Source organism: Clupea harengus, chromosome 4 (assembly GCF_900700415.2).
Source record: "Clupea harengus chromosome 4, Ch_v2.0.2, whole genome shotgun sequence".
NCBI classification, from domain to species: domain Eukaryota; kingdom Metazoa; phylum Chordata; class Actinopteri; order Clupeiformes; family Clupeidae; genus Clupea; species Clupea harengus.
This window is the reverse complement of record NC_045155.1, coordinates 14947283-14957282: the sequence shown is the minus strand read 5'-3', so window position 1 is coordinate 14957282 and position 10000 is coordinate 14947283. Positions and strand designations below refer to the sequence as shown.

The following is a 10000-nucleotide window of genomic DNA, read 5'->3' as shown; positions in this document are numbered from 1 at the left end:
GGTTGTGCAAGTCAGTATGGTGTGACCTGTGCTTATGGTCCTAATGGTTTAACGGGTGTGCGGCGTCTGACCAGACCGCTCCTATGACAACATCGCTTGGTGGCACTTGCAGCACCCACAACCCACTTCAGTCCCACACATGGTCATCAGTGTGCAAACACACAAACAGACAGGCCAACACAACACACACAGGAACAACAGACAGACAGATACGCAAACACAACAACTCACACAGTAACAACAGACAGACAAATGCACAAACACAACAACACACACAGTAACAACAGACAGACAGATGCGCAAACACAACAACTCAAACAGTAACAACAGACAGACGCGCAAACACAACAACTCACACAGTAACAACAAACAGACATTCAAACACAAACAACTCAAACAGTAAGAACAGACAGGCAGACACGCAAACACAACTCACACAGTAACAACAGACAGACGTGCAAACACAACAACTCACAACAGTAACAACAGAAAGACACACAAACACAACAACTCACACAGTAACAACAAACTTTCAGTGCGGAGTGGATAAACAAAACATCTGAGTGTATTGTAGAGTCCATTCTGCCTTATTCAAGCATATTTTAGCGAAAGTCCAGTCCTGCTCGCCATGGCGGAGACTGCTGACATTTCTATTTCCAGAGCCGGCCCACCCGATGTCAGAATGTCAGTCTGTGAGATTTCTGACTGCTGCTCTACACCGTTGTAAATAACGCTACCACTGGGGGCTGAGGTTTGTTGGATATCGATTCGGCCACTCTGATTGGCTGCCAGCCAGTCCACTAAATTACCAATACCATGGAAACGACAAGTACGGCTTTTTTCCCCCTCCCTCCTTTTGCATTAGATTTTTTTTTCCACTTGCTCCCGCCCTAAATTTATAGCCAGCCATGATTTACAGGTTTGGCAGATGAGAGAGAATTCAAATGATGTGTAGATAAAAAATTAATCCTGTGCACCTCTCCTCCCTCCCAATCCCCCTCTCCAGCATTCCTCTCTGTGCTCTCCTCTCCTCCCCTCTCCTCCTCTCCCAATCCCTCTCTCATTTTTATCTGTGGATTATTTTTTAACTAGGCCCCTAAACGGGCAGGGCGCTGGCTGTTAACCCCCCTCCCCTCCCTAACCCCCCCCCCCTTTTAGAAGAATGGAACATTAATTGCCACTAGCTTTTACGGCACTTTCGCAGTGGCATAGATTTAATGAAACTTCACAACCACGTGGGTCCGGGTGTGCGCCGCCTTTTATTTTTATTTGATCAGCAATGATTTTTAATTGCGGCCCGCAAATCGGAGGGGTGAGTGCTGTTACTGCTTTAATTGCCCCCTACCTCTCTTCCTCCCTCCCTCCCTCCCTTCCTCTCTTTCCTTCTCTCTCTCTCTCTCTCTCTCTCTCTCTCTCTCTCCTTCCTGCATCTGAGAGGAATTAGTGCCAGTGTGGCGGGGCGTGTCGGGGGCTTTTATGGGGGGCCAGGGGTGCTGGCGGCTCCCGGAGCCCCCGGACAGCGTGCCTGTGGTGGGGAGAGTGAGGAGCGCTGCTGCTGCTGCTGCTGCTAGTTGCTGCTGCATTGCAGACAGGCTAACAGGGGGGACAGCCACAGACCTGCACTCACTGGGGTCTAAAACGCACTGCCAGTCTACCTCCCACAGACTTTCTCTTTCCCTCACTCTCTTCCTCTCTCTCTCTCTCTCTCTCTCTCTCTCTCTGTCACTGTCTCTCCCTCTCTCTGTGTCTCTCAACATCACCCCAGCGAGTGTGTGGCTCCACATCCTCCTGCTTGTGTTCACACACTGGGTGTGATTCACATTGAGAGTGAGAGAACTGAGGTGTGAGGGAGGACTCGTGGTTTTCTTTCTGAAAACATTAGTGTGAAGAAAAAAAAAAAGTATGAACACTTCCAACGTTTTGCTGTTTTGAAACATGCAAGCTTTCTTCCAAAAGCCTTTTTTTTAACTGTGAAAAATGCATGTTTATGTGAGATGATGGTTGTATGTGTGGTTGTCTGTCTGTCTGTATCTGTGTGTGTGTGTGTGTGTGTGTGTGTGTGTGTGTGTGTGTGTGTGTGTGGTGTTGGCTTGTCTCAGCACGTTTAGCTTATAAGCAAACGATAAGGCCTTGGCAGTCAGGCGGTGCCAACTCACTCAACTGCCAAGTCTTTGATGGGAGTGATATTCAGGTTCTTCCCCATACACCTCTCACAGTGGATTCTCTCAATCAGCTAACGGCCTTCGTTCACTCCTTTCATTCTCTTTTCTTGTTTTTTTTCCACCCCGTATTCTCACGGGATCTCCCCAACCCTGGTACCATCTCATTTTGCAGTAATAAGCCGCGCCAGGTTACGCCGGTTCACGGTTCCAAAGCTGGCGTGAGCGGTGAAGCCCCAGCTCTTGCAAAGCCATCAGACACACTTTGTCAGTCGGCTGGCCTGTCCCAGGGCTGTCCTCCCACACCCGTCTGTCTGCCTGTCTGCCTGTCTGTCTGTCAGTCGGTCATCTTACTGCGCTGTCCCTATCTCTGGCCCCGGGGGTAATTTATGACCTTGTTTGTTTTCTTGGCCGTTCCTTACTTTAAAAAAAAAAAAGAATTTCCGGGATTTTCGGGAAAACCGCTTTGGCACCAGGGAGGCTTGAGCCCCAGCTGCGTCGCTTTTCCCTCTCTGGCTCTCTCTCCATCCCTGACCTCCCCTAGTCCTTCCCGCACTGTCACAAAAAAACTCTTCACTTTCTCTTTTTTTCCTGGCCATACTTCTTTTCAACTCTTTTCATCCCCTCCCTTTTCTCTTCACTGTCAGACTTTCACTTTCTTTCCCTCCGGTACCCCATCTCCTTTTCTGAATTCCTCTCCACATCTTGTCCTGTTCTGCTATCACTAACTCATCCCTGCCTAGTGCCCTCTCTCTCTCTCTCTCTCTCTCTCTCTCTCTCTCTCTCTCTCTCTCTCGCTCTCTCTCTCTCTTCTGTTGACTGTTTGGATGCAGGGAGTGTGCCTGGCCCCCGGGAGGTGAGTGGCCCCACAAGTGCCCCTTGACATTGACGTGATGCTTCAGTGGGCCCTTCTGACCCCCCCCCCCTCCACCTCTCCGCTTCCCCCGACCCACAGACCTCTCTTAACACAGGGATGCTTTTATATTCTTTCTTTTTCTGGGCTCTCCCTCCCTCCACCCCCCTCTCTCCCTCCCTCTTGCTTTTTTTCCTAGCCTCCCTTTTGCGTGAGTCCCTGCAGAGCATCCTTTCATGTGTTTGAAGTGGAGGCCCAGAAATGAAAGCCTGTGAAGAAGATGTGTGTGTGTGTGTGTGTGTGTGTGTGTGTGTGTGTGTGTGTGTGTGTGTGTGTGTGTGTGTGTGTGTGTGTGTGTGTGTGTGTGTGTGTGTGTGTGTGTGTGTGTAAAGGGGGGCTGAAAGGTGTTGTGTGCCTCACTCCTTAGCTGTGAGGTGGCCAGGCAGGGGACCCAATCACCCCCCCTCTCTCTCTTTTTCTCTCTCCTACCCCCCCCCCCCCCCCCCGCTCTCTTTTCTGTTTGTCCTCCACCCAGTGCTGCTGTGATGAAAAGATGAGTAGAGAATCGTGAGGTGAGAAAGACTCCAGCAGCAAAAACTAAAAAGAAAGTAAAAACAAATCCATATCACCCCAATTCTCCTTTTGTCTTCAGCACTCCTGAATGGAGGCGGAGGGGGTGGCTGTAGTGACAGCGCTTGCTCAGGGAGCCCGATAATAAGGCGCTGTGCTGGCGATGCCTGGCCGAGGCGTACCTGTTGTGCCTGTAAAAGGATAAATCCAGCTCGGTGGCTGTCACGAGCGGGGACACTGTGTGCGGCTCGACCAGTGACCAGAGCTTAATAGGGAGGATTCGGTGGTAATAGACACAAAATAGCAGCTGAGTGCAAGGGCGTGACACGGGACAAGGGGAGTCGGATGTGGTTTTTTTTGGGGGACGCGGCCCCGTGGCTGGGCCTCCTACGAAACATTTGGAGAAAGGCTGAGAGTGAAAGACGGAAAGAGGGAGAAATATATAAAGTGGAAGGAGAGAGAGAGAGAGAGAGACAGATGCAGCAGTCTCAGAGTGTGGAAGGAGAGAGAGAGAGAGAGAGACAGATGCAGCAGTCTCAGAGTCTGGGGTGGACAAAGGCAAACTGACACAGAAACAGAGGAGAGAGACATAAGTGCTGGGGGGGGGAGCAAGACAGAAAGAGAGAGAGAGCAAGAGAGAAAGAGAGAGAGCTGGGTTAAAAGTGCTTTTTACAGAGAGAGGCCAGGGCCGTACAGGAGATGGGGCCAGATGAACTTTTGCTTGAGTGGGTTCTCTGAAGCTTGTAGAGAGCAGCAAGATGAAGGGGTGAGATCTCTCTTTTCCCCATCCTCCACTCCCTCTCCGTCTCCCTCTCTCTCACTCCCTCTCTCTCTCTCTCCCTCCCTCTCTCTCCCTCTCTCTCTCTCTCTCTCTCACTCTCTCTCTCTCTCTCTCTCTCTCTCTCCGGGCATACAGTATGGATGGCTGGCTCTCTGGGGCACAGCTCTGGGTGACCCCTGCACTCTCTTGTTCTCAGCAGGATGAAAGGGAATAATGTAAAGCTCCCCGTCAGCCAGGGTTGGCCTGTAATGCAGGCTTCAGCCTTGAATTTCACTTGCCTTCCCACCGCCAGCTCTGAGAGAGAGAGAGAGAGAGAGAGAGAGAGAGAGAGAGAGAGGGGAACGGAGCCCCTCTGTGCATTTTTCATCACCGTTGTTAAGTAATAATGAGAGATTTTGGCGGGAGGCTCAGATGGATGGAGTGTATGTGACGTCGACCGGAGCTCGTACGACCCGTGCATTTCCAATGGGCCGTCTGGATAGGCAACTCAACCTAGAAGAAGTGGAGTGTGTGTGTGCGTGTGTGTGTGTGCGTGTATGTGTTCAGACTTTTAAGATTTTCTCCTTTTCCCTGACTTCCTGTCTCTTGCACTGTTTTTCTCCCTTGCTGCTCTCTCTTCTGTCCCTCTCTCTTGCCAACTACCTCTGTCTTATTCCCTCCCTCCCTCCCTCCCTCCCTCCCGCCTCTCTCACTCTCTCATTCCGTCTCACCCCCTCTCCATCTCTCTCTCTCCCTATCTCTCTATCTCACTCTCTCTCTCTCTCTCGGTGTGTGTGTGTGTGTGTGTGTGTGTGTGTGGCTTGTCTGCCATCTCCCGCTCCCCCTGTGGTCAGTGTGATAAACAGATCGATAGAGCGGGCCGCTCTGCATTAATATCAGCCGCGCTGCCTCCGACCCCATCACTCAGCCGCACACGCTGGCCTCGGAAATGGCCGCCAGCCCCCGGGGGAACAGTCTAATTAAAAAGAGGGTGGAGGAGCAGGGGCAACGGGGGGGTTGTGTGGAGCGAGAGAGAGAGAGAGAGAGAGAGCGAGGGAAAGAGGAAGAGGAAGGGAGAGAGTGGGAGATTGCAGGGTGGAGCGTGTGCTTGTGTGTGTGTGTGTGTGTGTGTGTGTGTTTGTGTGTGTGTGTGTGTGTGTGTGTGTTTGTGTGTTGGTGGTGGTGGTGGTGGTGGGGTGTACACAGGATGCAATTCCAATTTAACACGCTTTCATTATGGGCAGGGCTTCCTCTGGTGACCCTGCTGGATAGATGATGATGGAGAGCCAGGGGAGGGCCGGGTCAGGGCCGGGGCGGGGTGGGGGGCGGGGGAGGGTGCCAGGGGGGACGCTCCCCTCCTGAAGCAGCACAGCTCTGAGCGATGTCAGCAGAGATAGTAGTGGAGCCATGGTGCCCGTGGCCATTGGGCACAGCGAGAACCATGATATGATACTTCAGCCTTTTTCTGTGGTTCATCTCTGGTTTAAAGTTCAGTATAGTTAACCTACAAAAAAATTATGTTTGCAGCAACTGTGCGTGTGTATTTGTTTGAGACTGTGTGTGTGTGCGTGTGTGCATACATATCACATATCTCTCGCATGAGAGGGTCCCCCAGTTATTTTCTGCCCAAAGCACAGAGTGAATTTCAGTGGGCTTGAATTGAGCTGGATGGGAAAGTACTTCTGTAAAAGCCAGTGCAAACCTGCAGAGATACCCCGCACAGCTGGCCGCCAGCTCCACGGGGCAGGATTTAAAAGCCCCAAATAAGACTGAAAAAATTCTCAGCTCACATGACTGTGGTGCTTTTGAAGGACTATACCAAACTACGGGGAGGTGAACTGCATTTGGGGTAAAACAGATAGCTTGCAGCATGCTCAAGTTCTTAAAGACCAAAGGACTAGAATGAATTTAGGATGCTCTTACAACTAAAACTACTGGAACAGTGCATACGAACAAAGCAATAACTATCAATCCTCCAGAATAGATCTCTAATAGAATGTAAGCCGTGTGTTTTCAATTACTAGCTTTGGAATCAGCTGTCATTGTAGAGTTTGTCAGCGTAGCATATCACTTCCTGTTTACGCAAATTAGTGCTGTGTGTTAATTAGCCCATTAAGGTTAATGTAGCGCATGGAAGCTTGGTGCACGGGTGCTTAGTATGCTTTGGGAGAAAGGAGTAGGGAAGAAGAGCTGTCTGTGTCCAGGAAAGACTAATGGCACTGAACCCTGTGTATGGGATAGATTAAGAGCCCCCTTTCCCCTTGTGTGTCCCTGCAGAGCTGATGCGGGTGCGTCAGGAGGCCATGGCGGCCGTGAGGAACGCCGGGGCGATGGAGGCCCACCTGCCCTCCAGCGGCAGCTCCTCCAGCCAGCGCCGCAAGCAGGGCCTGCCCCAGCATCGAGACGCCCATTTCAGCGAGAGGTAGATACAGTCACCTGCACACACACACACACACACACACACTCATTCACTACAGCACACACACAAATACACACACAAGTACACACACTCATTCACTACAGCACACACACAAATACACACACAGGTACACACACTCATTCACTACAGCACACACACAAGTACACACACAAGTACACACACTCATTCACTACAGCGCACATAAAACATACATGCACTGCACAGGAGTGTGCAGAAGTATACACACTCATTCACTACAGCACACACACAAATACATGCACTACACACACACACACACACACACACACACACACACACACACACACACGCACACTTTCCCCAGTGTGTATTTCTGGTATTCTAAAGAATGTCCACTCACATGTGCATATTACTGAGATGAAGACATAAGAAACCACATCAGCTTTTTTTCATAAACCACTCACAAATCAATTTGCTCTCACACGGAGAAGAATCACAACCGTCAGGAGAATCTCACGCCCACACACACACACACACACACACACACACACACACACACACACACACACACAGACACACAGACACACAGACACAGACACAGACACAGACACACACACACACACACACACACACACACACACACACACACACATACACACACACACGTGCGTACGCTCATGCATCGTAAACTAAAGGTTAAATGCCTTGGCCATAGTTCCAGCAGTCATGGCCAGCAGCGGAGGGGAGTTTCCTGGTCTGGCCTGGGACGTGAAAATGACTCAAAACCACACATATGGTTGTGCTTTCATGACTTTTCCAAACTGCGTGTGTGTGTGTGTGTGTGTGGCAGTGGGGGTTAGGGCGTCAGATACAAAAACAACATGTGAGGCAAGCGTCACTCTCCGCCTGTCAACGGGGCGGGCTGCGTGCGGTCGAGGGAGACCATCAGCACACTCACCACGCCGCCCCGCCACCCGAGCCTTCCAGACGCACTTTACCATCACGGAGGAGGGAGTGGGAGGAGAGGCATTTTCATGCCCTGAGATAACATGAATATTTTACATTAATAATGAACCCTGCGTCCTATTCTAATGAATACTGCATGAATGGTGAAGTGGGTGACCGCATACCAGCCCTCCACCACCACCACCACCACCCCAAAACCTCCTTAAAAAAAAGAAAGGAATTATGCGTTGAATGAAACGTAGAAAGAAAGAAAGAAAGGAGGAGAAAGAAAGCATGGCTTAGAGGAGAAAAAAAAGGTGAAAAGCCAAGAAAGAAGAGAGAAGGAAGTTTGCTGCAGCAGGACAGAAGGACTGAAATGAGGGAGAAAAAAATCTAGTTAATAGGATCTGCCAGTTTGCATTACTCCTTTGCATCCTCTGTTTTATTTGATCTTGTCAGGGGGTATTTATGTGTAGATCCAGGGGCTGAGTGGGTCGTTACGGCGACAGAAACTTATCCTCCCCACCAGCTCACCCAACCCCCCACCCTTCACTCCAATCCCCACTTCCTCCCTCCCTCCCTCCCTCCTCTCCTCTCCTCCTCCTCTCCCCCCCTCACACCGAGGCCCAGCGCTCCTGGCGCCCTCCCTCGCTCCCAAACAAAGCCCCGGCCAGCGGGGCTATGTGGGCGCGTAATTGCTTGTCGATTATTTATGTGGCGCGGGAAGCCGGCGGATCGATAATGGGCCGGCGAGGCAGGGAGGAAACGGTGCGGGGCAGCCCAATGCGGGGGCGTCAACGTTAGCGTTATCCCCCTCCCCCACCCCCTATCTCCATCCCCTATCCCCCCCCCTATCTCCAGCCCCTACCCACCTCACCCCCCCCCACAGCACCCTGTTGGGAGCCCAGCGTGGATCTGGCCACAGAGCCGCCTGCCTGCCTGCGCTGCAACAGCACAGAATAATTAGCCACACAGGACCGCTGAATGTTAACTAGGGCCGCACGCTTCCGAAGCTAGGGGGGGGGGGGGGGCATGGGGAGGGAGGTTGTTTTTTTCTTCCCTTCCCTTTTTTTTCTTTTTCCCCTCTATCTCTCCATCTCTCTCGCCTTCCCTTGCTCCCCCCCCCTTTCCCTCGCTCTCTCTCCTTCCTCAGTCTTTTTTTTTTATTGTTAACCCTTTCTTGGCACCAGACATAGCTTGGTGGTCTAAAAAGGAGGCAGAGAAATACACAGGGAGAGAGAAAAGCTCCACCTCTCCCATTCACTCCCTCTGCTCTCAGCCGCTGTGGTCCTGGAGGGCCGAGGGGCGCGTGTGCTTCTGTCACTGACGGCATTGTGACATTGTCAAAGGGACGGGGACATCTAACGACAAACCCTCCCCTGCCCTGTCCTCCACCCCACCCCCTACTCCCCCAGCCCGCCACCCATAAAGCATTGACCATCGAGAGAAAGAGACGGAGAGAGAGAGGTGGCCGACTAAAAGGGGTTGAGCCGGAAGCCATTCCTCAAGCTCACCTTCCCATCGACTGTGCGTAATTGATTATCTGACGGCCATTAGCGCGTATTGTTAAAAACAAATCATTAGGGCCAATCGATGACGCCGTGAAAGCCCTGGCCCCGGCTATTCGTCTGGGCTCCTTAAACGGCAGATCGCACTGGGAGAAATCTGCAAGGCAAATGCTAATGTGTTTGGCATGCAAGGCGAGGGGGTTGAGTGTGTGTGTGTTAGGGGGGGGGCACACTAGGCGAGGTGAAGCGTTGGCGGGGACTGGCTGCAGCGAGGCAGTGGCCAGAGAGCGGAGGAGACAGCGGTCTGGGGGTGGGGGGGCGGTGGTGAGGAGAGCAGAAGCTGAGAGGAGGAGGAGGAGGAGGGGGCTAGCGGGAGCGGCAGCCTCATGCATTTTAATGAGCTTCCCGTGCAAATGCGTTCCCGGCGAGGCACCGCGGCCCTAATCCCCTCCGCGCGCTGCCTTCATTACGGGCCGCCGCGCTGTCAGCTCCAGCCCGCTCCTCCCTGCACCACTCCTCCTCCTCCTCCTCCTCCTCCTCCTCCTCCTCCTCCTCCCCGCTCCCCAATATGACCGGGGCAGTTTGGCACACTGGCCTCCCCGCCGCCTGGCTGTTCAGCAGGGAGGCCAGAGAGGAAAAGAGCTTCGGGGGTGGGGGGGCGGTGGGGGGTGACGCTGCCGCCGCCACTCTGACAGGTCGTCACACATGAGCGCACACCCTGGGGTTTACTGGCCTTACTGCCAGAGTCAGGGCAGGAGGAGGGAGGGAGAGAGAGAGTGGGAGGGAGGGGAAGAGGGAGAGAGGGAG

The 10000-nt window shown here is 52.4% G+C and overlaps 1 protein-coding gene across 3 annotated transcripts in view; it reads left to right on the top strand.

Annotated features, from left to right (window-relative positions):
- samd11 (sterile alpha motif domain containing 11) overlaps window positions 1-10000 on the top strand; it is a 63438-nt gene that overhangs the window by 43093 nt on the left and 10345 nt on the right. For all 3 annotated transcript variants that reach the window (XM_012826206.2, XM_012826205.2, XM_031566383.2), the window contains exon 7: window positions 6620-6764. In XM_012826206.2, coding sequence (XP_012681660.2) covers window positions 6620-6764 — 145 coding nt within the window. The remainder of the gene's footprint in view (window positions 1-6619; window positions 6765-10000) is intronic.